The 26,139-nt window shown below is 39.3% G+C and overlaps 1 protein-coding gene across 12 annotated transcripts in view; it reads left to right on the top strand.

Moving 5' to 3' along the window:
* Positions 1 to 26,139, top strand: part of ABI1 (abl interactor 1) — a 78,263-nt gene that overhangs the window by 28,771 nt on the left and 23,353 nt on the right. For all 12 annotated transcript variants that reach the window (XM_042043019.1, XM_042043022.1, XM_042043016.1 and 9 more), the window contains exon 3: positions 20,525 to 20,701. In XM_042043019.1, the coding sequence (XP_041898953.1) occupies positions 20,525 to 20,701 (177 nt within the window). The remainder of the gene's footprint in view (positions 1 to 20,524; positions 20,702 to 26,139) is intronic.

Below are 26,139 nucleotides of genomic sequence, written 5' to 3'. Positions count from 1 at the left end.
GGCGGATTAGTACATGGAGTTGGGAAAAGCCGTTTTATTTTGGAGTGTTTTGCACCACTGGATCTCTGCCATGACTCTTTTTGGTCTTACATTGCAGTAGCGGGATGTATCTTAAAAGCTGACTTTGTATCCTTGAAAGGCACATCATAAGTTATAGGAACTAATTGGTGAGGGGGGAAGATAATTACAAAGTCAGGGGAGAAACTGCCATCACATATCTACAAATCTTGTAAGCTCCACTTCCATCCAAACTTTCCTTTCCACACATCCAAAAGTGTGTGGAGAGACCAAAAGTATCAGTAGGAACTAGTGCATCATGTGATGTTGTATATGTTAGAAAAATAATGTCTTCTGTCTGGTTCTCTTGGATTGCCCTTGCCTGTCAGCAGCCACAACTACTCTAAATATGGCAAGAAACTTGCACCTTTTGTTCAGATTAACCTTGCCTTGGGTGATGTTCCCTCTCCTAATAAAGTGCCGACAGTTATCTCTGTGGCCTTTGCTTCAAATCCTGTTCTTCCTGTTCTCTTCCTGATAGAGGCCGAGGCTCCAAGAAGTTGTACTATGTGTGCTCTGTTTATGTCTGCTTATGAAAATTGTTGTCAACTTTGTGCATATCAGCTTCTACATGATATATATAAATTGCTCAGAAAGTAGTATAATGTGTAAGAGTTGCCTTGTCAGCCATTCAGTAATTTCCTTCATGTCCACAAATGAATACACATAGGATGTCTGTAATTCCTGTGCAGTTCAGCTGATGCAGTCAAAAAAAAAAAAAAACCCAGCACATTACCAACAAAAAAATCAAAGCACTGCCCCCATCCATGATACTTAGATTATGTACACCTATGAGAGAGCAACCACAGTGTCAGCCTTTCTGTGATGGGGGAAGAGCAATTGCTTTGCTGAAGAAGAAACTGAACCAGAAACTCTTGTTTCACACTTTCCCCCCACCCTCCACTGTGGAATGCAAGGTTTTGAACATATTTTTGGGGCATAGGGAAAGTTGCTAACTTCAATAGCTATTGACTGTCATTAATTCCTTCATATGCTTATTCCCATTCCACCATCTGCTAGAAGGACAGTCTGAATGCATACTTTTCAATGTGTTTTAGACCATTAAAGCCTTATTTCTGCTCAATTATTTGGCTGTAAGCTGTAGATACCTCATTAAATACTAAATTAAGAGGCCTGATGCAGCCTCTTGTTTTCTGAAATCAAAGCCAAAAATCCCAGCACTGTGAACACGACTCTGAAAGGCCTTTTTGACAATTTTATGTAACAAAGGAGTCATCAGTGTTTGTGCAGTCTTTTTAATGAAAACTCTCATATCTGGAAGATATACTGCATAGATGAAATCTATGCGTCACTATAACCTGATGTAAAGTCACATACTGGAGTTTCCAAGGAGTCTTGTTTTTATTTTTTCTTCAGATGCATCTGATTAGCTTGCTGCCTGAAATTGATTTTCCTTCTATTTCAAGTCTTAGTAAACCAGCAGTCTTCACATGTGAATAGTTCCTGGTTTACACTGAATTAAAGTTTTATCTCTGTCGATGCTTTTACTGAATAAATGCAGTGTACGAGGTGATAAGAGCATTGTGCCAAATAAAACAGCAGGTAACCAGCTACCAAAGCGTTTAGTCAGTTGCTGTACCTGTGCCATCCAGTGCAGCTATTTGGGATGTTGGTTTTTGCAGTAGCTGGGTAGTGGTGTGCTTGAGCTGACTCTTTTTGGGGAAATGGAGGGGAAAAACAAGTACAAGAAACTTACTGTGGAGCAGATGAGTGCAGCATTCATTGTACAGCATCATTGAAGCTTCCACTCAAGCACGAGAACATGTCCTGCTGGGTACTTGTGGCTGGACTTCTTGTGCCATTCAAATAGGAATTGCTTAGTGCTTTCTGCTGGCTGATTTTACTGGAGGCACATAAGTGCTCAGTTAACTTTGATCTGCAGGTGGAAAACCAAGTAATAATTCCCATGAGTGTTTATAAGCCAGTAATAACACTACCACTTTTTATGCTGCTGCTGGTTTGACTTTATTCTCTTTATTAGGAGCCTTTTGGGACCCATTGATATCTGTTATGCATGTCTTGTAAAAGTCCCCTTACATGTCATATATATGCAGAGAACACTTTATTAGTCCATGGGAGGTCTGTGAATGACTTGGTAGCTGCTCTTCTAAAGCTGGGACAACTTCTGTTGTTTTACTGTAACTTTGAAAAAGTGTGTATGAAGTGTGAAAATCTATCCAACTATGCTAATCTTACTAAACACTTGTTATGTGGCTCCTGAGCCCTGGTGGGTACCCTTTCCCTTCCCTAATATCATCTGGGATGGTATCATCTCTGCATCACTAGGGCAGTCCTCACAGATCACAAAGTAAAGTTTCCCTTCACTGTACAGGAAAAAAATGTGAAATTGTGTTGGGTGATATAATTTACAGCTGAAGACCTAAATAGGTTATGCTGAACATTATTAATTTGGGACAACTTACCCTGGTGGAGATTATTATTGATTCTTCACTGACCCTGCTGCTAGTGCCATCACAGAGAGGGTGTTGTGCCGGTAGTGGAAATAAAACTGTAAATTTGTTTGTTTAAAACCTATACTGTAGGTAGGGTTTTTATTTTTTGAGAAAACTCAGAATGTGTTTTGAACTAGCACATTTTGAGTGACAACTAGGTAAGGCCATCATTTGCTATTTCAGTCATTCCCATTTGGAATGTTGACTGTGCATGTTGAAGTAACTGTCATAAAAGTATGTGTGCCTCTTTCTCAATTCCAAAAAATAGATTACTAAAGCTGTGATTTGCCTCTCTAATAAAAAATTCTGGTTCCAACAAATAGTTATATTATTTAATAATTTTGTCTAATATTGTGCATAATTCTATCTTATGGGCATAAAAATGTAAGCAATATGTGACCACAGAATCACAGGTCTTGTATGTGGTTTGTTTCCTCTTTGAGAATCTGCTGAGTAGCTACGAGTTTTTAACGAATGTGTCCTTGTATGAGTGCTAATGTTTAGTAGTTTTGTGACTTCACCAATGCACCTGAAAGCATTTGCTTCTTGCCCTCGCACATTGTCCTAGGATGATTATTTACAATGGGTCCAATGGTACGATTCAGTGTGGTCTCACACCAAGACTGAAGCACGGCTTGCTATTTCTCTAACTGGCTTCTCTGTCCTTGCTTGCAAGAGAGAAATAATGCCAACCTGATCTTGTCATACTATCTCAAATTCCTCTGTGTGGCAAGAGCAGGAGCAACAAGGGTATGATTAAAAGCTATTAGGCTTCTAAATATAGAGTAAAAGCAAGTAGGATGGGGTCCTTAGAGTTGAAAGGGGTCATGATGAAAATAATAAAACATATTGCTTCAGGAAAAGTCAGTTGGGCCATCATTTGAAAATATAAAACCAAGGAAATTGAATAATAACTGAAAGGATTGATTTGAACGTAGGAAATTCTGCTTCCTTGTTGAACTCAGTGTCTTAGAAGATTTTTTTTTAAATTTTAAGTTAATATTTTTGAACTGTGTTCAAAACTAGGCTGTATAAGGTTGCAAGATAAGCCTTCAAGCCACAAATCAGCCTTTATCTGATTGGAAAGGAGATAAATGTCATCTTTGGGAAGCTGATCCTTCTTTGTCCATTTATAGGATTTTCTTACGTGTGTTGTCAAGTCAAGTGTTGAGCAAGATGCAGTAATGGCCAGATGTACTACAGGACTAAAAACGATGAGTTCTACTGTGATTAAGGCTTGTCTCCTAAGCTAGGCTGAAAAAGGTGTTAATAGAAGTTTTTTTGAGCAATGTACATATTTTTTGCTCTTTAGTAGTTCATAGGTAGTGAGTGGTAAGCTAATAACATGCCAGCTTGTGTGGACTAGCAAATTGTTTATTCCTGTAAATGGTTCTTGAATTTCTTATAATTAAAACTTAGATTAAAAAAAAAGAAAGAAACTTAGCTTGAAATTATGCAGTTGACCTGCATGTGTGTCTTGGCAGATTATGGTGTCTCAGAGTGGAAGAATGGTAGAAATATTATGTTATTTCAGTACTTCATCTCAGGGCACTTTTTGCCTGCTGTGGTGATGAGTGAGATGCTGAAGTAATTGAGGACAATCTCCATTTGGGAAATGTAGAAACCTCCAAGTTGCAACAGAAGTGTTCTAACCTAATGTAATTATGAGTCATTAAGGTAAAGAAAGAAGTCCAGTCAAAAGGCCTGAAACAAATTAGATTTTCTCAACTATCTAATCTCTTACCTGTGTTGCTGTATTTTGATTTAGTTTCCTCATACACTCTAAATCTCATGTGAAGAGACAGCACTGATAGGGTTGTATCACCTGTAAGCTGATAGGAGCCAGGTCATCCTTTATTTTATTAGTTCCATTCTACATACTGAGGATGGCCAGCTTACCGCTTTCATATCCCTGGTTTAGCCTCATCCTGATGGGTAATTAAGCATATTTGGTTTTGTGTTGTGGATGGTGTTCAGACCTGTAGATGTGTCTGCTAGTGCCTTATTTTGATAGTAGCATGACAGCTGGCCACAGAAGTGCTTCATCTATTACCATTTTGAAGTGCCCATGATGTAGTGGTAGCGTTTTATGGTACTCTGGCATCCGAGTGCTAAAACTGGAGGAGAGAATTTCTGGCGGTGTTCGTGGTGCTTTGGTTAAAATAACAAGTTTTTCCCCTTTTCTGAGCTCAGGCTGTGGCATGTTAATAAATAACAAAAAGCTCAGGAAGTGGGGGATGGTTTCCATAAGCCCTCACTGAGCAAAATTCAAATTCAATCACTGGGGATTTTGCTGCTTTAAGCAGCGAATTCCTCCTGCAGTGCAGTGTGCCCCTAGGCTGGCATCAAGAGTATCAAGCTTCAGTCCCAGTTAGCTTGCTTCCTACATCTAGACCTCCAGACATGTGAGCAAAAGGAGAGTGAAGGGATCATGACTCCAAGTTACTGGCATCTTATTTTCAGCTCAACAACTTCAAGATTGCATTTCCTTTGGCTGCATTAATGTGTAGTCCTTCAGTCAATACAGAAATTTCTTCAGAGGTACTCTCTATTAGAGCTGGCAGAATTACTTGGACTACATATATCTAACATTTTTTAAAAAATTATTTGAAAAACTTTTAAAATACTGGTTTTTATGTGAAATGTTTGCCTAGAAGACGTTTGAGAGAATGCTGCTGACTAGTCATTACTGGATAATGATAGGTCACCTACTTTGAGAATATTGAAAAGCATCATCTAAGCAGTAGAAACTGATTTAAGAAAATGTGGAATGAATTTTTCCAAATGCATTTTTAGAAAGCAGAGGTTCTGCAAACAATTATGTGACTTAAGCAAACATCCTGGGAAAACAGATTGTGAGCAGTCTGCAGATCTTACTTGGATAACTTTCCTGTGTACTCTTCCCCTCCTGCCCATTTGCCAAGATTCCTTAGTCGTGGTAGTTCTTAAAACGAATGCGTAGTTGTTGTTTATATTATATGGCATACTTCTGGGAGTAAACGCACTCTGTATTGCTGAATGGATATACACAGTTTAAATCCAAGAAGTGCATTGACCTCCCCAGACTTTACCAAACCAATGGGAGGAGGTAGTCTACAGAAGTTTGCACAGCTGTCTTTTTTGTAGCCTGTTAAACTGTGTTGTGATGCACCCCTTCATCTCTTGGGGAACTCAGCAGCACCTCTCTCCCTGATTGAGGTAACAGCATATCACTCCCCACCACTTTCAATATTGATCACCACCACTTTCCTGTGTACTCAGGTTTCTTGCAGGTGTTCAGTGACTCTTCAGTGTGTGTTTAGCTGTCCAGCACTGCACAGGTCAGTGTCCAGTCCTGCACATGTCCATGGTGGTTGTTACTGTGGAGTGTTAGAGCTGCCTCTTGAAACTCTGTGGTGCTGTTCAGAGGCTTATAACCCACCATGGTGTTTGGAGCACCCTCATCATGGCACCAGTCTGCCCTCCCTCAGTTAGCTTTAAATACTTCATTGGTCAGTATTTGTGTAGTGTATGTATAACTTCTGCCTAAGGTGGTAGTGAGAGATGGCCAGTCGTCTTTTTCCTGCCATTCTCTTGTGACAGACTGTGTTTTGTTCTCTGCCCCCTAGTCCTCTCCAATGGCTAATGCTCTGCTTCTCCCCAAGTGGCTAAAATCATATTTAATCATCGTGCTAATAACTGCACAGTGGAAATAGCCAATTTCTGAGCACATGATCAGTCTAATGAATTGACTGTAGCAATAGTAGGATAATACATTCAGCAGCAGGGACACAGTAGTGTGCCTGTGTCTCTGTGCCTATGCACGAGAGTTCTCTTCAAGACTTGTACTGTCTTTTAATCTGCCATCAGGCTGCAGTGTTTGTGTTCAGGTGCCCTTCTACAGGATGGAGTCAAGATCTTAGTTTTGGGTGTGTGCATGTACAAGCCTGAGATGTGGTCCTGGTGGAGGGGCTGAATGATGGCATAGATTCTTCTTGGGCCAGGCTCCCTCTGCCAGTGTGCCCTGCCTTAGTCAGAAGTAGTTTTGGCTGGATAAGGTTGTGGCTCAGTACGGGGTAGGTGCTGCTGGGACTTCTGAGGCCATCTGGATGTTACCAACAGATGTAACTGCAGTATTTCATATCAGTTGCGGCCAAGAGTTGGGAGACTAAGGGAAATCCATTTACAGAAACAATGTGCAACTTCCTGTTTGAGTTGTGTGTGGAAATAAAAATGGCAATGGAGAATTAAGAGCAGCCTTAGCAATTCCCCCTCTGCCTTGGCCCTTCCTTCTACCCTCTTAAACTGGTAAACGTCATACATGCTTGTGATTTGCTTGTGATTTGCTTGTCTGTCTTCTGGTTTTGCTTAATATATCCCAAATTGCAAGAAGTCTGTATGACTCAGTCCAAAATAGTAGCACAGTCTTAGGAAACATGTGAGGGATTTTTTGTCAACTCTCCTTTTTTGCCTGAGTATCTTAATAGGCATCTACATGTGATGCTGTGGAAACTCAGTTTTTAGAAGAAGTTTGAGCTGAGGGAAGTTCATGATGCTTCTAAGCTTGTCCTCTGTTGATGTACCTTCTTGCTGAAGGGATTTTGAGAAAGGACAGGCTGCATCAGAAGACTGAACCATTTTGTTCTGTATTTGTCTTTGAAAACAAAAGTGAGGAACTTGGCAGATCCTAGTTGTTTCAGTATTCAAGGGACATGGAAGAACTCTTTGCTACAGTAATATGCAGGAGGTAGTAGAATGGGTAGTAAGTGAACTGTAGAGTGGAATATGTGTACTGAACACTTTTAGATTGGAATCTATAGTGGCTGAGGGTTCTTCCTGCCACCCTATTTTACTGATGGGCAGTGGGGACAAGAGGAAAGAGTTGCCATTATGGTTATCACTCCATTGGAGTAGCACCTCATAGTGTTGCAACGAAGTAGTGTGCTATAGCAGCTTGCCTACTTTTTTATTAAAAAAATCTTTTAGAAGTCCAGACCTTCGGTAGTTCTTTTCTGAACAAAGTGGAATATTCAACCCTTGAACACTTAGGAACTGAGAAATAGACATTTCATGTAGGGTAAGCTGTGTTTGTGGCACTAATCCAAGAGGGTTTGTGGTGTAGATAGTGTGGCCTTCAGCCACATGATGGTTGTTTAATTAATACTCATGAGCTACTCCTGGTGCAGTGCTGACCTAGCTGAAAACCAGCACATCTCCCAATAGCTTGTATCACTGCCATCAAATGACATATGATCAAAGAGGGATAGAAGTAACATTGGGTGATTTGTAATCAAACTATGTCTGCAGGTGGCTAAAGGATACCCATCATCATTCCAGCATATGTTGTCCTTGTTTTATGTGTGAGGGAAACAGTCTCTCCTAGAACTACCAGCCTTAGACATCTCATAGACCCTGAATTCATGTGGAGAAGGGGAGTGCTTGGGAGAGGCATTTCTGTGTGTTTGTGTATTTATGTGTGTATATGTGGTAGTTTTTTTTTTTTTTTGGTTGGTTTTAGGTCATTTGGTGGTTGGGATTTTTTTGTTTTAAGAAAAGTGTGTGTCTGAAAATTAATTCAGACCACTTTCAAGTAAATACATGTGATAAATGAGAATAGCTTTTATGTGTGAGTTTTGTTATTCTTTAGCATAATAATTATTTTGAAATATACAATAAATCCATTGTCTCATCCATGTAACATAACTTTAATTATTGGAAAATATTTTATGTTTACTATTAGAGCTGATTAACTAAAGCACTGAAGAGGTGATAAATTAAGGTTAAGGTAATATTAGCTTACTTTCTCTTGGCATGGATTCTGTTCTGTGCTCTTCCCAATTTGGCTTGCCAGCTTACAACTAAATGTGAAGTACTGGGTTTTTGGGGTTTTTTTGGTTTTTTTGTTTTGTTTTGTTTTGTTCAGGCATAAGCATTCTGACTTGTCATTGTTACAGCTTTATCAGCACCTTACCTCAGTCAAACTTTCAGAAAATTCAGACTTGTTCTCTTGAGTTTATTTTTCATAGGCTTTTTTTAGATGGTTTCCTTTTCAGCCACCTGCAGTGCTCTTTGCAATTGCACATGTTCATCTCCTATGAAGTTGCTTTTTTTGGCACACAGAATGCTTTTCGTTTGACATACAGTTTTGTTCTACTCCCATGGTGGTTCTTTAGTGAGTCCAAACTACTGAAGAAGCCGTTTAATTTTTCCTTTCTGTTGTGCTTTCCTACAGTCAAAAAATCTATTTAGGTTTGTATGTTTTGTTTCATTCTAGACAAGTGCATTGCTTCCAATATGGAAAAGAGGGACTCAGTCAGCTACTTTAAAAGGTTGGAACTCTTACATGGAAGCTTGCATAAGCATATTTAGTTTCTTTTTCTTTGTCTTCTGAATTGACTTACTCATGCATATCTTCAGGAATACCCAGAAAAAAAAAAATTTGAAGTAACTAAAATCTAATTTCACAGGCTGAAATACACTCATGCATACAGCTAGAATTTTGACTTTGCATAATCAAAAGCATTTATCTGCTTTTTAGAGCTGAATACAAATGTAACACAACTGCACATCCCAAATGTTGTTCTGTCAAAAATCCTTCAGATTGTACTGTTGAAACTCTTCACTTTTGAAGTGTCTTCCACTTTAAAGACTGGTTTTAATCAGCAACTGGTGTTAGTTAAACATTGAAATGTCTGTTCAGTTCACTGTGTAGAACACTAGAGGAGAGGGAATGTACTGTGGTAGTTCTCTTTTATTGGAATCCTGTCTTGGTGAAGGGAAGGTGGTGGGTTGGAGGAAGGGCTGAGTAGAAGAACTGATATTGAGAAAGGTGTTTGTTGTACAGTGTGAAACTAAAGTTGCCAGTCATTTTGCCATGTGCTGTAGTTCTGATCTGGTGCAGAGCTGGGTTCGTACTTCCTGTCATGCAGTGCTTGTGAAAGGGTGGGGTGTGGGGTTCAGCCACAGCTGAATCTCCTGCTAATACTGGAAACTATATTCTAGAGTGATCAGGGATTTTGTGTCAGAGCAGGGAATAAAACTATGGAAGCTATTTCTCTCCCTTCCCCCACTCCTGACACTGGATGCTGAAAAGACATGGACTTGTTTCTTCTCTGTATCTTCCCACAGAGATCTACATTAGTGATGCATTTTTTCTACCTGTTTATTATACTCAAGCTCTTGAAGAAGGTATTGAAGTAGCAGTTGCATTTGAAAGAAAAAAAAGTTATCTAGAACACAAAAATTGTTGTACTCCATATAAACATGTCTCACAGGTTATTGGAGGGCTCGTGCTTTTTTTTTTAAATGAATAATGTTATAATGCACTTCTTATTGCAGTGTTTGTACATTTAGTTTGCTCAAGTGGTTAAAATTGGCAGTAGGTTTTGCCAAAGCACAGGAAGTATGATCTGTAACTCACTTGTGCATTTTCATTAGCAATTAAAAACATCAGTGTAAGGTGTTTGACAGAGAAATCTGGGCAATCTGTTACTGTGTTGCTGTGCTCAGAGCAGGTAGCTGTGGCAGTGCTGCCTGTACCTGTGCCCACCTATATTCTGTCTATTCCTGGTGCTGCTGCAGGTGCACAGCTCCAAGCCCAAGCAGCAAAGCTCCTTGCTTGGCATAGCACAGGAAGTCTGGCGGAGCCAGGAATAGAACTTCAATCTGCTGTTTTCCAGGCTCTTGCTTTTAGCCACAGACCCATCCCACCTCTTCACTCACTGACATCCTGGCAGACAGCCGCCTTCTGCGTGCAGGGCCAGCTGCTTCTGCAGCGCTGTCTGACCTCCATACTCCAGATGTTTGAAGTTCCATTTCCCCCATGCTTATGTGAACTTTAGCAAAGTGCTTCTGGCATTTCACCAATGCAGTGGGGAGGAGGGAGGACTGTTGCCTTGACTGTTTTCTTTCCATAACAAGGGCCTCTCTAGAGCTGCTAAAATCTCTTCCTCTGTAGGACTTAAACTCCATTTGCCTTCAGTTGCCATCTGCCAGTCTTACTTCCCACATTGCTCTCCCTGTTCCCAGAGATACTCTGTGGACCTCCCCTCCTTATGCTCTGTGTTGACATCAACTTCCTTTCAGTCGGGGAAAGTGGGGAGCAGGGGTGAGGCTGTGATGAGACTTCCTTTTGTGTCTCCAAAGATGTTTTTCATGCATAGACCCTAATTCTGTGAGGTGGCATTTCACAGGTGAGACCTACTGGCTTTTGTCAGATGCCCCATTTTGTCTGATCAGCCTCTTGCATGAAAGTGCTTGAAGGAGCCATTTAAGAGAATAATGTGAGAAGCTTCTTTCCTCCAGTGCTGTCTGAGGGATGAATATGAATCCTCCATAGCAGTCCTCCAATTTCCACTTGGCACCAGGAAGGAAAAATCAGGCATGAACCCAAGTCTGGCTCTTGGACGAGTGGGCTGGTTTCTTTGCTCTGATTCTTGTCCTAGAATGTCATGTACCCGCTCCCAGCCCCTCTGGTCTGTCCTTGCCTCGTGTCCCCTTTCTGCTCAGCTTCTCCAGCAGAATGCGTGACTAGATTTGACAATAGGGTACTCTGAAAAGCATCTATAGAAATAATCCTTTAGCTGAGCAGGCCTCTCTTTCCTGTGCAATTGTGTAGGTGTATGTGTCACTCCACAAGTTGTGTTTTGGAAATTGGGGTCCAGTTGGGGTCCAATTCTTAGTGAATCCTAGTCTTCCCTTTGGAAGAAAGGTTAAAGGTGAGGCTATTTGTCTATGGCTAGTAATCTTTAAGCCTATTTCTCTAGCTTTTGTTTTCAGTTTCTTGATTTTAATGAGGCTTTTTTCTTTTATAAACACTTGCAAGCACATGTTCTGTCAGTCAGGAATAATTTTTTTTGTTAAGTATGTCTTGAAATGAATACAGCTTAAACTTGCTGTGAAACTGTGTGCATTATGGTTTTACATTCTGTGCTTCTGAATTCTAAAAACATACAGGAAGCAAACAGTTCTGAGTAAATGGGATGTCTATGGTATACTTCATTCCCTGACCATTTATCCCCTCCAACTGTCCTGATATCCCAGAAAAAAAAAAAACCTCTATGTGAACATTGCTGAAATGTGGTTTGCTTTACGCTGATGGCAATTGCTAGGAGAATCTGAGAAAAACTGCTAGTGTATATAAAGAAAGATTTAAATTCTAAATCAGGGGCTAGCTCCATAGGATTAAACTGACATATAATCTGTGTTCAGACATAATTGAAGAAACAGTGATAAACTGTCAAAATAAGGCCCACAATCAACACTTTTTAAACCCTCCTCTCCATTGGATGATATTAGTAAAATGCATTGTTAGCATTATGATTTTATTTTTAATATATATTTACATTTTATGCATAGAAATGTATTTTGTAAGTGTACATTTACATATGAGTTGCTTCTGAAAGTGGGACTTAGTACTTGTCTCATTATTTTTCTTTTGATCTCCCTAGTGCCTTCCCCCCCTCTTCTGGTGACAAACATTTTATATGGACTGTGAAAGCTGCTGTATGTATCTGTGTTGATGGCCTTAGTTCATTGTGTTAATCTGTAAAAGCTCTTGAATGTGAGCCCTCTGTGCAGGAAAAGGAAGGTGACAGATTACATGAGATATGGCTTATCTGGCTCCTCTAGCCTTTTACCTTAAGAGGCCTGGATTTACCAGGACTTGGGAAGATGAAGCGTTCTGGAGAGCCTGTCCTACTATTGTCACTGGTCTGTATACTGAAGAGAATGTGTGAGAAACTTCTATCTATAAATCTACCAGAAAACATTGCTGGGTTTCCAGCTCTGGAAATACAACTCTTAAACCTATTTCAGTTGCCTCCTACATTGCCAGCATCACATACAGAGCAAACACACAAGGTGAAACTCGAATGTCCAAATGCTTCAGAGTGATAGGAAACCTTATTTTCATGTTGCAGGTTCAAAAGGCATGGCAGGATATTCTGAGGATTCTCAAATGACTTTAGACAGTGGTATTCGGTCAGCTATTAGCCTTAGTGAAAATTGGATTGAAGGATTGTTTATGTGAAATAAAAGTGTCTTGAAATCCTTATATTCTTAAAGGAATTTGGGGAACTGAAAAAAGACATCTCCCTTTTTCTTTTCCTCTAGTAACTGTTCCTTGTTGCTAGTACTGGGTTTCTTCTGTGGATTGACTGATAAATTGACTGTGCTTTAGCAGACTTGATTCTGGTTACTGTCCAAGAGGCTGAAAATGTCTTGAAATCATCTCTTGAAGAGGGGAATAGTAAGAAAGGCCTTTCCCTTTTTTGTTGTGAAAGATAACCAATAGAAAGCTTCTAGTATGGTACCTTCTTATGAAATTCGTTCAAAGCTAACTAGGGACTTGAATTTCACACAATTGATGGCTAACTGGGCGTGATAAAAGATTGCATCAGTCTTCTACCTTAGAGACAGGATTGACTCCACCAGTCCCTGATAATAGGGCAGTACTTCAGTGGAAGTTTCTTTCAGCTTTTTTATATGCTTCTCATACGTTGCTTAACTGAACCAGATGTCTGTGCTGAAGAACTGGGAAGAGGCAAATGCTCAACCAAACTGGCCAGAGTTGGTATGGTCACAGCTGGCGTATTCAAACAGTTTCTACTCTATGGAATTGACAGTTATGATTCCCAACACCAGTACAGCCTCATACTTTGGAGGAGATCCCCGTGGAATAAATGTGTGTGCACAGTGATAAACAAGGGTCACCGATGCCAGTTGCACTGATGCTCTGCTCTCTGTGTCTCCTATGAGGCCAGACCTGCTTAGTGCTTGGACTCTCCTGGACTAGAGATGGAAGTAAACTATTTTATTTCTGTAGGTAAATTTCTTCAGTTTCTTGAACAGTATCTTGGTGGCAATCAGACAATATGTAATATATGTGATAGTTTCAAGTCAAATACTCGAGTTACTAGCACTTCCATCAAGAGTTAGTAAAATATGTAATTTGTAACATTGTGTAGACGTCTGATTGTCCATGATGTCATAAAACCCCAAACTACTCACTTGTGTTTTTCATGTCTGATGTGCCTGGAACCTATAATTGATCTTTTCTGTAAAATATTTATTTGCAGTTTAAATATATTCACATTTCCCTGTGTTGAACTTTCTTTACAAAATAACAGCATTAAATGGTGCTCCCACTGAAGAAGTTAGCTGTCTGACCGAGCTAATTAAAGCTGGGGAATTCATTGTTCTTTTTGTAGGTCACACTGACTTCTTTGCAGGTGGCCTGTGCAATGTGCATTGTCCAGGTCTCTTCAGCTCTGTTACTCAACCACAACTCATTTATTTAAAAGGTCTTAGTAAATATGCTTTGTTTCTGGAAGTAGCAGTGGAATGAATTTGTATTTCTAAAAGAGAACAGGTTGATATTAGTCTCACCAGTTTATTTTCATTTCAGGGAGGCTTACTGTATAAATTATATAGCAAGACAATGAAATCCATTGTTTTGGAGAATGACAGTAAGGGTTTCATATTAAAGCTGGGTTTATTGCAAAGAGTGAAGGTTTGGGTTGTTTTTATTTATTAAGGGATGCCAAAAGCACCTTAATGTTTGTTTCTAAAGTTACATTTCCTTTGGTTAACACTACACTTTATAGTCTGGGTGGTGAACTTGTAGCACAAAATATTTGTTTATGTTATAAAGTTTTTAACATTTAACTATATATATTTTACTGCCATGTATGACCAATTAAATCTGAAGCTGCAACTGATTTTTTTGTGAGCAGTAGAACAGATACTACCTTTCATATTGAAATGTGAAGAAGTAAACTTGGAATCCAGACAGTTGTACCACAGGTTGAGGAAGGAAACTAAACTTCCTCTGCCTCCCTCATTGTCCCATGCATTGCATGGTTATATTGACGAGATTCAGTCTGAAACCTGTGCCTTTGCCCAGTGTTTTGTGTCACATCAGGAGCGGTTTCTGTTGAAAGAAGGTTCTATATTTGATGAATTGCTGTGATGTGATACGTCAAATCTAGTGTTCCAATTGACTTGTCTCTGACTAGAGGTCTTAGGGGTTTTTTTTTCCTAAGCAATTCTTCTATCTTACAATGCCAGCAGTGTCCTTTGGTTAAGAGAATCTCACTGTTCAGGTATAGAATGGATGAAATACTGTTCTTTCCATTAACTTGGAATTCAATAATGCAGTGTTTATCATAAAATCATTTAAAGTTAGAAGGGACCAATAAGGATCATCGAGTCCAACTCCCTAAAGCTCGACCATATGACTTAGTGTCATCGAGATGCTGCTTGAGCTCTGACTGGGTTGAGACCCTGACCACTTCCCTGGAAAGCCTGTTCCATTGACCATCCACTCTCTGTGAAGAACATTTTCCTAATGTCCAGTCTGAACTTCCCCTGACATGGCTTCATTCCATTTCCTCATATCCTATTGCTGCTCACCAGAAGAGAGGTCAGCGCCTTCCCTGTGCGCTGCCCCCCATGAAGAAGTTGTCGGCTGTGATGAGGGTACCCCTTAACCTTCACTTTTCCAGGCTGAAGAAACAAAGCCACTTGTATGGCTTTCCCTTGAAACCTTTCACCATCTTGGTCACCCACCTCTGGACATGCTCTGATAGTTTGTCCTTCTTGCATTGAGGTGCCCCAAAGTGCACACAGGACTTCAGGTGTGGAGCAGATTCCTTTGGGGAAGTACAGCACCAAGTTTGTGCAGAACAGGTTGCTGAGGCCCAGGATATGTAATTACAGCAAGTGCAGAAGGAAGATGGGGGTGGGAAGCGGTAGTGGGTCATGCTGCTTGCATGACTGATACGTCTTATGTCTGGGTTTTGTTTGTATAAAGTAATTGTAATCTATTCTGCTGACATTTAGGTATGTACAGCACTGATGCCCTGTAATCAGGGCTCTACTTGCCTGAAATAAAGTGTTAGTAAGAGACCCAACCCTATATTTAACCACAAACTGAAAAAGCAAAAAAGGGAAACAATGTCAAAACTGCAGAGAACTGTTGCCAGTAATAAGCTGCTTGGTCTTCCTTGTCTCCTTGCTTTAGAGAAATTGGGATGTTAAGGAAGCCTGTGGATTGTGATCTTATATTCCTTCTTATCTGAGTGAATTTAAGGACAAATTGAAAAGTTACTGGCTTGCAGCTCTGTGTGGCATAGGGCATTTGTTTGTATGACGTGAAAGTTCTTAAAAACATTGCATGAAATGGCCTGAAAAGCTGTCATTAAAAGTGGTGGTGTAATCTTCGGATTTTTTTTTTGGTCTTATGTGTTTGAGTGTTAGATTTTTTAAGATCAAGGAAATGCCTGTGAAGTGACTTTTTGCTCTTCATTAAACTCATGTAGTGGTTTGAGTTTTGGGGGTTTTTTTTTTGGGGGGGGGGATGGGGAGGAGGGAGTTTGCTGAGTGGGGGTTTTTTGGTGGTGTATGTTTGTTTATTTGTTTTGGAGTGGGCTTTTTTTGTCTGTTTTATTCTTTAACTTGTTACTTTCTACCCTGTATCTTAGACTCTCTTTTGGGGAGTTTTACCTGATAGCCACCATTTTCACAGTTGAGAGCTAGGAAGCTGTTCTGTCTCCTAGCATTCGCTCTTCCTGAAAGCCCGGCAGCTTTTTCCAGGTTGCTGGAAAGATAGCTATGGAGCACCACACAGTGCTTCTCCTGTCCCCTCTGTCAGGTGAGTGTGTGCTGTTACAGCTTCATTCCTGAGGAACTGGGGAGGAGCAAAGTAGGAAACCAGAAGTGGAGTTTTCCTGCGCAGCACTTCTGCAATATCAGTTAATTTAACACAAATCTAAAGGGTATTTGCTTGGTGTAAATTTGTGGTGTTACTGTAATGAGTTGTCCTGTCCTTCAGGACAGCCTGAAGTTGATGGTGCTTAGTTAGTGGAGTTGATTTGATTGAGGTTATTCTTTTTATTCTCTGCTCTTTCGCAGCTGGGTATGCATTTAGTGAGAGAAGTGGTAGCTGTGCAAGTATCTGGCTCATAAATTTGAGTTGCAGTGGTTCAGGAGTAAAAAGACCGTAGAGCTTTGAATTGTTTCTCTTTTTCCTTTTTTATTTTAATACCCCTGTCTGTGTGAGCTTTATTAAAATGTTTAGATATCCTAATATTAGCTTGGCCAGAGATATTTCAGTCTCTATTTATTGTAAATTTTGTTCTGGGCTAGCACACTCTAGCACATGGGTAGAGTGGTATCTGCAGCACAGGATAATAAAAGAACAACTATTTGCTGTATCATTGCTGTGCTTCCCTTGGCCTTGAGGCTGCTTCTAAGGAAGCAAATAGTTAAATTTTAACTCTACATCCTGTTGCTCAACTGATTGTTGGTTTGTTTTTTTAATATGGTTTGAAGAAGACAGATAGTGGAGACAGCTAATAATTAACAGTTCCTTCAACCTCGAAGCTTCTGGATTAGCTGGCATAGTCCCTGGCACTCAGTTGTAATTGCAAAGGGGTTTGTTTGACGAGGTCATTTAAATTTGCTTCCCAAAGGAAGCACATTGTGCTTTTGGAAGGACTGTCTTTTCCCTCTTCTCCAAAACAGTATAAAGCTGGGCTTTGTCTCACTGGATTATGTTGTCTAGGAGTGAAAATCCCTGCCCTGTTTCCCAAATTTTAAATTATGTTATGTATTTGTTTCAGCATGGGCCAGAGATACCTGAAGCTGGTCTGACTGCTTGCAAGTGCTTGTTAACCTGTGCTAACCCGTGCCAGCTAGCCATACTTTGCTCCTCTCCATTTTTGATATCTAAAAGTAGGTTTTGTGCATGAAACCACAAACCAGCTACTGTTTAGCTGTCTTGCTGCCATATCAGAACAAACACTCGTGGCTACAGACGTCAAGTGTGACCAGAGCTTTGAGAATGGTCTGTTTTGGCTGTTACCTGGTATATGTGGTTTGTCTTTCTTGGAAATTAACTGTAGACTGGCTGGAAAGCTTTGCTGTCCTACTAAAAATTGCTTGTGTATTGAATGTTTCATCTTTTGAAAGTGAAAAGCATTGTCTATGACTAAACAATAAACTTCCAGATGAACATCAGGCAAATATAAATGAAAATAGAAGAATGACCAGTTGTTGTGTGTTTCGTTTTGCATGATGTTCACATAAGACTTAATAATGTGCAGATCTAAAAAACCCCAGTAAATTCTTGAAGAAGTAAGATGCTGTCTAGTAGCTCTGACAATCACCCTGTAGCTGTGGGCAAAGCATATGCTGTGAGCCGTTGCTTTGCATAGGGGTAAAACCCTGCCTTGCTTTTCCAGTGCACCAGATGTGGTAGGAGTTGAAGTCTCGTTTACTTTGAACAGCAAATCAGTCTCTTGCACGGGCATGTCTGAATGCCTTTCAGGATTTACATAATGTGCTCTGTTGCTGGCCCTGCACTATGGTACAGATACTCTTCTTTTGGCTTTCTTTGCCTTACTGAAATTCATGCAAAGACTTTACAAATCACTGCACAATGCTTTTTGGATAAATTGTCTGATAAAATTAATATATGGGCTTTTCGTGTTCTAAGAGGTTTTTCATTAACAACAATTTGTTGGCAATATTACTTATGTCAGTTTCCAAAGCATGTATAGTACAGCATCTGTTCCTGGAATTTCTTATCCTCTGTTCCAGTAACTTATGGAATTTTCATTGTCCATTGCAGGGAGGAAAAGTCAGTTTCATGGACTACCTGCTAGAAAAAGATGCATCTTTTTGTATTCTGAAGGGCTTTGTTTTATCTTTTTTCTTTTGCTATCAATGTTAAGAGAACTCTTAGTATAAAGATGCATCTTTGCCCATCCACTGAAGAAAAAAAGAATTTATTAGTAACAACAGATTTGGTTTGTGAGGATGAACTAGAACTAGCATGGATTTATTTCAAGGGACATGGCTGTATTTTAAAAACCCCTATTTTGAAACACTGTTGTATGTTTTTTAAATTGATGTTGTCAGCCTCCTAAACTGCTATGTTATTCAGTGGACTTCAAAGTTGCTTCTTTTTCTCTCCTATGCAGTGCTCATGTATTACAAAATATGAAGAGTTGCTTATTATTAAAGGGTTTTGTAAGACAGTTTAAGACCTGCTGTTGTAATTGAACAGAAAGGTTCAGGTTGTGCAGAAAAATTGGAAGAGATGAACATGTAGCACAGCACTCATATTTCAGCAAGATCAAGAAAACAACAAAAAGGCAGAACTGATATGTGTGTTTTAGTCTCTAAAAGGAAAAGAACAAATAATAGCTGCATTTGAAAAAAATTAGGCTAGTCTGATTCTTTAGTCTTCATTCTATCACCTGTGAAATGGGCTGCAAGAGAAAATGTGGGTGCAGTGGGTGATATCTGATACTGATGTAGTGGTAAATACTTGATGTATATAGCATTGTCTCATTTGGAAAGGCATTTTTTAAATTCCTGACTCAGGGATTTTTCAGTGTGAGCATTTAGAACAATAAAGCTTGTTCCAAAGTTTTATTGGGACAGTGAATGAATTTATTCCAGATAAGCTAATGCAGACATACACATTCAATGTCTTGCATTGCTTTGGAAAATTACAATTCTTATTTCTATTAAGATTCTGTGTGCTTCCAAAGTAAAAGAACCTTTTGCAGTGTTACAAATAGTCTGTTATTTAGCTTTGAAAACAAGCTTGCTTGGTATCACTGCTTTTAAGTGCTTCTCTACCTGTATTCCTGCTTGTAATCTGCAATGTCGTCTATCAAAACTGTTAAGGAAGGGTTTATGTCTTTTTGTAGTCAGGAGAATTTAAGATTATTTGAGCATGTGCACCAATTAATGAAAAAAACAGGTCAGCTGAAGACATTTCACAGTGAATGCTAAATGCTGGCTTTCCTAGAAATGTTCATTTCCTGGATACTAATCTTGCTTTTTTCATCTTGCCTCATATAGAAGTAGAAATATCAACTAATTTTGTGCTTCATCTTTGACTTTGCTTCACTAAACAAAACCTTGCACATCACAACATTCATTTTAGATTAAACCATTTCTAGAGATGTACCTAAATGAGGCAGTATTTAGGATGACAAGGATTTTTCTTCTTCCTGAACTGTCAATGTTTTTTTTTCCCTGTGACAGGCTTTCTAGGAGGAATTGATGCTTATAGACTAAGATTTATTTTCCTCAGTGGATAAAGTGGTAGCTTGATAGGTTTTGCTCAAAGGGGTGGGTTTTGTTGTCGGATACCATCTCCTTCAATGAGATCCTGAGGTTCTAGTAGGTACTTAAACTAGTACATTCAATCCCTGAATCTTGAAATAGGCTTCCTAGAAATGGGACTTCCTATGGCATCCAGTGCTTGATTTGCACTTGTTCTCCTTCAGCTAGGGTTTAAGCAGTGGTTACATTGCATGTAGAAGAATGTGTCGGTTATGTGAAGCTTAGTGTGATTTTTCACAGACTGCTGGACTGATCTTTGTCTCTTTTTCTTTTTTTAAATTTTTTTAAAATAAAATGCAGCATATTTTATATTCCTTTACTTGCATCTTTAAAGCTTTGTTTTATTCTTTCAGTAAAGCTGCTATAAACAGTATGACTGAAACTAGCCCCAGTGCTGAAATTAGTCCCTCCCTGTGCAGACTCTCACTCTGATATGCACTGATGGCTTTGCTGAAAGAAATTTCAGCAGACTTCCCAAGCTTAGTCCCCCTCTGGGGCTCTGGGCAAATTGCTTAGCTTGTCTGTCCTGGTTTCCCAGCTGTGGAGTTGGAGTAATTTATTACCAGTGTCAGTCATAAGAACGCTGAGGGTTAATCTGCAAGGACTGTATCTGCATAGTGTCTTTGGAGTGTCGAAGCAGTAACGTATAATTGTAATTTTATTATTAATATTGGTTATTTCATTAAGGTGTAATTTTCTAACAAGGTTCGTGTAGATTAAACTAATTTCATCAATAAACTGGCATCCTTCCAGCAGCATTAACTCAGTTCAGACTCTTTGTCTAACAGTGAAGCCTAAACATGTAGCTAGCTCTGTAAAGAAAATAGCAAATGCCTAAAGAAACCCATACTTTCTTGTTTTTAATCTAGACTGTGGACATCCATAAAGAAAAGGTCGCTCGCAGAGAGATAGGCATTTTGACGACCAATAAGAACACATCAAGAACTCACAAAATTATAGCACCAGCGAACATGGAACGTCCTGTAAGGTATATTCGAAAACCTATAGACTACACGGTGCTGGATGATGTTGGCCATGGCGTAAAGGTAAGAACTCCTGGACACTTGAGGACTCCACATAACACAGACCAGGAGATAGGGTTGGGGCAGAATGTTACTGATACTAGAATGTTTAGTTCCTTTATGATAGGAAGGATTATGGGTGTGATATGCTCCCACATATAAACATTTCGATAACAAAATGGATTGTTTTACAGTGAGGGTTTTTTGAGCAGTGTTTGCCATAACCTTATGACTGTCAGTGATAATCACAGTCAGGAAATAATGGCTCATGATCTTAGGCTAATGACTTGTCAAAAAAAGCTATGACTGACTTTTAAAATTATCACTACTTCCTCCTCTAGATTAAGTTGTCACTGCCACTCAATTTTTCTCAGTAACTAAAAAAATAAAGGAAGTCATCTCTTACAGGGAAATTGGCTGGTGCGGGTGGGGTTTTTTGGTGGTTTGCATTTAAATCTCAGTGCCATTTGATGTCTTACTCCCATTGGACAGCCTAACTTTCCTTTTCTCTAAATAAAAGCCTTGATAAACTACTGCCTACCTCTCTTGAAATGGTCATAGTTAGAGTGAATTAATATAACACCATTTGCTCTCTGGTCATCTTTTTATAAAAAATACCTTTGTATCCCTCTAGACCAGGCGTTTCAGGTACATTCAGTTTGCAACAATCTTCTCTTGGATGGCCTTTATTCAAAACCTGTGTAACCTCTAGAGCTTGATGTGCTCTGGTCAGTCAGTCGTGCAGCTGTATCAGCCCATCCTGTGCCCTTTGAATTGCTGAGATCAAGGGACAGATCTTTCAGAATGACTTGGCACAATAGAGTACCAGGGTACCTCCTGCTTCGTAGTAGCCCTCCAAATGCCCACAGGAGTCTAATTCCAGCACAAGTTAGAAAGCAGTTCTATACCATGACAGCTCTAGACTATAAATTAGTGTAGTGACTTTAGACTACATGGGTTTTTTGTTTTGTTTGTAGGTGAACCTGTATTAAACCTGAGGATTAAACCTGTAACTCTTAGGATTGTTTTACACTAATAAATTGAGCCAGTCTCGATGAATAACAGTCTTGTGTAGAATCCTGACAGACATGTTCTGAATTGCTATAAAATAGAAACACTGGAATCAGAGAAATGGATGATTTTTTTAGTATAGCCTGCATTTGAGGAGAATGTTCTATGAATAGAGAGTACAGGAATTCAATGTCAGGTTCGTGGTTTCTGCATTTAAGTGCTCCAGGGATCAAGTGCTGTAGAAGACTTTAAAAGTAGAATATTTACTGTTAGTCTCTGAAATTGATGCTTTGCCGAACTACTCACATTGTGCAGACTCAAAACAGGTTGTTTGATCCATGAAGGCTGAGATTATTAAGACTTAGCTGTTGCATTTGCCAATATCACTGTTGGCTTTTGGGAGTACTGGTGTCTTTATTCATGTGACCCTCTTTTTTTAGTGGGTGGAAATGAGGTGCTGTTTACCTATTTCTAGGCAGTTCTTATGGAATGGTTTTAGTAAAGCTTTTTTTTGAATGTTAGTGGTTTATTCTATACTAAAAGCTTGGTCTTTTCAGAGGTAAAAAAGCCTCTAGTAACAACCAAATTACCAACTCAATTACAAGACAGGTGCAAATTATATCTTGATATTGTTTTTTTGAGTGACTTGCCTAAGTCTGTTTTACAGCTGTGAAAGGCATGAAACAGTTGGTATTTTTATGTAGACTTGTTATACAAATGAAATAAACTGCCAGCCAGACCTCAGGTACGTAGTTCAAGGTGGCTGCTATGCATTAGAGACACTATTGAAAAGAGTGTGCTGAGTTAGTGAATGACACAATTAAATGTTTTGGCCATTGTATTACCTGGGTTCCAAGAGTGTGAGACAGATCAAGGCTCTGAAGGAAGTAGCTTACTTAGTCACCTAGATGTAGGTAGTGGTGTCATAAGAAAGTCAAGCCAAAACAACTTAAGAAGCTGGATCATGTCCTGTTGGAAGTCAGCACAAATGAAAGATGATGCTGAGAATCTGAGTTACCTCTTGAATCTACAGTGAGGGGAGAGCATACAATAAACTGAATGACAAATTTTGTCTTGTCCAGAGTGGTCTTAGAAGATGCTTCAGTCTCTGTTAAGTCTTATTTTCTTGAGCAAAGATTTCACCCTAAGTTGGACAGCAACATGTCCAATAAGGCCTTAGAAACCATGTTTTTCTAGAGAAAAGTAAGTTTGAGGTCTGCTTAGAACAATTGTCAGTTTGACTAACTTGCAGATCCTTGAATGTTTTCTGCTGTAGCAAGTGTCAGTAAAATACAGTTCAACATAATACATTGGCATTCAAGTATTAAATAAAAATTATACAACACTTTAAAATCTGTAGATGGCAATTTATTGCTGTTAATGGGACTTGGTTCTGGTGTAGGATTTGATAAAGAAACATAAAGGAAAAATACAGTGAGGAGAAATCAAAGATACAGACTGGATTATACCCTGTTTCTACTTTTATTTATTTAAATATTAATCCTAGGAAAAATTGTTGTTTAAATATGCAGTATATTTTATGGGGTGATCCTGAATTGTTTCATATGAAAAGTGTAGTTAAAAATAATGTCTGACAGAGCTAAATAACAAAATTAGGGAGGTATATAATCCTCAGGGTAAATGCTGTCTTCACCATGTATCTTCCATCTGAGCAAATGCAAAACCACCTCCTGTGTATACTCACAGCTCATTTTCTTTGTTTGTCTTTGCTTGTCGTGGCTATGTAGAAAGGATGCAAAAGCAGATGCATGTGCTTGGGGCATGGAGAAGGGCTCTGCATGCCTCCCTCTGTCTCACGCATGCAGCAATTTCTGTGGGGGCAGGTGAGGGTGGAGGTGGCAGTGATGGGTAAGCAGCTGCTCTCTGTAGCAGGTTTCCTGACTGATGGGAGACACTTCCTTGGAAGGCAGTGCTGTTTCCTCCTCCGCATGTTCTTGGTTGGAAAGCTTTTGTAGAGCATCCTAGGATCACAGAGGGACTTTCTCCTTCAGCCTGAAACCTCCATGGCAGCCTCAAAGTGCCCCAGCTGCGGCACTCCCTGCCCCTTCCCTTTGCAGGTACAGATACAGACAATGTCTCCAAAAATTGCTTTTTTTAATATATGTCCCTATGAAGCCAAGGCTAGCATCAGTCAAAATCAGGAGGGCTTTTAAAGTTGGTTTCCTAGCAAGAAGGCTTTCCTTTGCAACACAAATATGTGTTGATGGCTCCAAGAAACACACAGGGAAGCATTTTTGCTGGTCTGTGAAGTGGTTGCTCAGCTGTTACCCTCTGGGCATAGGGGGATGTAGCTAAAGTAATTCTTTGTAAACAAGAGTAACTGTTGTTATCTACCTTCCTGTGTAGAGCTTGGTTTGAAATTATTAGGCAGCGGCTACTTTAACATTTCCTTCTTCCTCTTCTCCTTTTCTTGTGAAAGGAAATAAAAAAAAAATACTGTGCCAGCAAATAAATAGGTCAAACACAATTACTCATACAGAAAATCCTCAGTTTAAGAGCAGGGAGAAGGAGGAAGCTTGGAAGCTGCCTTAAAAACCTTAAATTTGCCCTTAAAAGCCAAATTCATATTGGCCTTTGAATTTATAATAATCTTCTTTTTGAATAGAAGGCAGGTGGAATTGCAGCAATTTGTAAAATGGCAGCTAAGTAGGAAATTGCAGTGATGATGCCTTATGGTAAAGGCAGATAAAATGTTGAATACATGCCTAATTGAAATGCCTAATAGCTGTAATTGGATCAAGTTTATTTTATGGAACTAGTAGTTCTTCAAAACCAAACTTGAATTGTATATGAAGATTGATCACTTTTCAGTTTTATTTTAAGGAAAAAGATTGTAATTTTGTCTCCATAAAAAATTTGCATTTCAGCACATGAAAGCTGTAAGAAGCTTTTGAGCCCAGAAAGTCAAACAGGAGTTAAGCACTCAGAAATCTTTCATAAGGAAATAGAAGTTGGAAGGCTCCCTTAAATTAGGGATTGGGCCAGAACTTGACAAACGCTAAGCTTAGAGAAGGGAGTCTTGCTCTTACCCTTGTGCTTCTCAGCATGTCCTACTTGTCTGCAGTCCTTATGCTTATATCTGTGTCAGTGCAAAATGGAAAATGCAGATGAGATGCTGATGTGAGGGTGAAAGGCTACCTAATTGTGCCTACTTACCCTTTAGGATAAGACTGTTTGTGTAACCACTGGAATACTAAATTTTAAATAATTCGCTCTAATAAAACCTAAGTGAGATAGGGATCCTGAACTGGAGCTGCTCCTGCCTTTGTCCCCTTACCAGCCTCTGTCAGATATTCACGCTTCAAAGGATGTCGTGTTGCCAATTTCATTAATGTCACATCATCCCTCTGGGGTCATGGCCAAACAGTAAATATTGCTGTAGGGTAAAGAATGCTTCTCTGAGGGAAAAAGGAACTTCCTGTTGCCAACTCCAATGACTCTGTTATGAGTGTTAACACAGCGTGCTTTCCATAGGACACTTGCTACTGGAAATTCAGAAGTGTGCCTAATGTCATCTGATGTAATGTAGGTTTCAAGCCTTTCAGCTTGCAAAGGAAACACAAAACATTGAGGTCTCTTTATTTTCTAATTTTTTTTATGCTAGCCTTACTTTATTGTAGTTAGATTCAAAGTCACCAACTCAACTGAAAAATCTTGAAGCAGTAATCTAGGTATCTTTCTCTTAACAAGACTGAGTGCTGAGAGGACAATGTTAAGTTTTCTATCATCCACAACAAGTTTTTGTATGCTAATGCTTTCTAATTGGAAAGTTAAAATAAAACAAAAGAAAGGAGAGAAGCAATACTGACAAACTACATCTGGTTGCTGTTAACAGAAGACTAGTGACTAGGTTACAAATATTAGTAGAGGAGGTTGAATTTCCCTGAAGAGAGACGTACCTACATATGTTCAATTTTTAAAGAAGTATTAATTTGAAAACTTAATTTCCTCAAAATAATCTGCTTTACTATAGACTATAAGGAAATGAAGAACAAATAAAAACTTGTGACCCATTGTGATAAGAAAATTGAGACACAGGAATCATTTCTTTAAAACCTCACAAAACTAGTGTGGAAAAGTGTTACCCTGAGTGTCTGACACCCACATACAGTCTGCCTGCTGAACAACATCTTTGATTATGTATTCTACCAAGCTCCATATCTTGATTTCTGTAAGGAAACCATGTTCTAGGCTTGGTGCTTTACTGTATCGTTCCTCAGGCATCCCATGCCTTCATGTACCAGCACCTTTCCAGCTTCTGCTTTTCTTGCTCTGACTGTGTCACCTTGTGGTATTTCAGAACTGCCCCATTGATGAGACAGAAGGCAGTCTTGTACAAAATTGCCTAGCTGCACACACAGAATAGCATTTCAAAAGGTCTTATGGTCAGCTACCTTTCTGTAGGGACATTCTCCCATGACTAATAAAGG

This window comes from Corvus kubaryi, unplaced genomic scaffold, assembly GCF_017639235.1.
Source record: "Corvus kubaryi isolate FWS band 111438036 unplaced genomic scaffold, C.kubaryi_AGA036_p1.0 37398, whole genome shotgun sequence".
In the NCBI taxonomy this organism is placed as follows: Eukaryota; Metazoa; Chordata; class Aves; order Passeriformes; family Corvidae; genus Corvus; species Corvus kubaryi.
The sequence above is the reverse complement of the archived record's forward strand: the minus strand, read 5'-3'. Positions and strand labels throughout refer to the sequence as shown.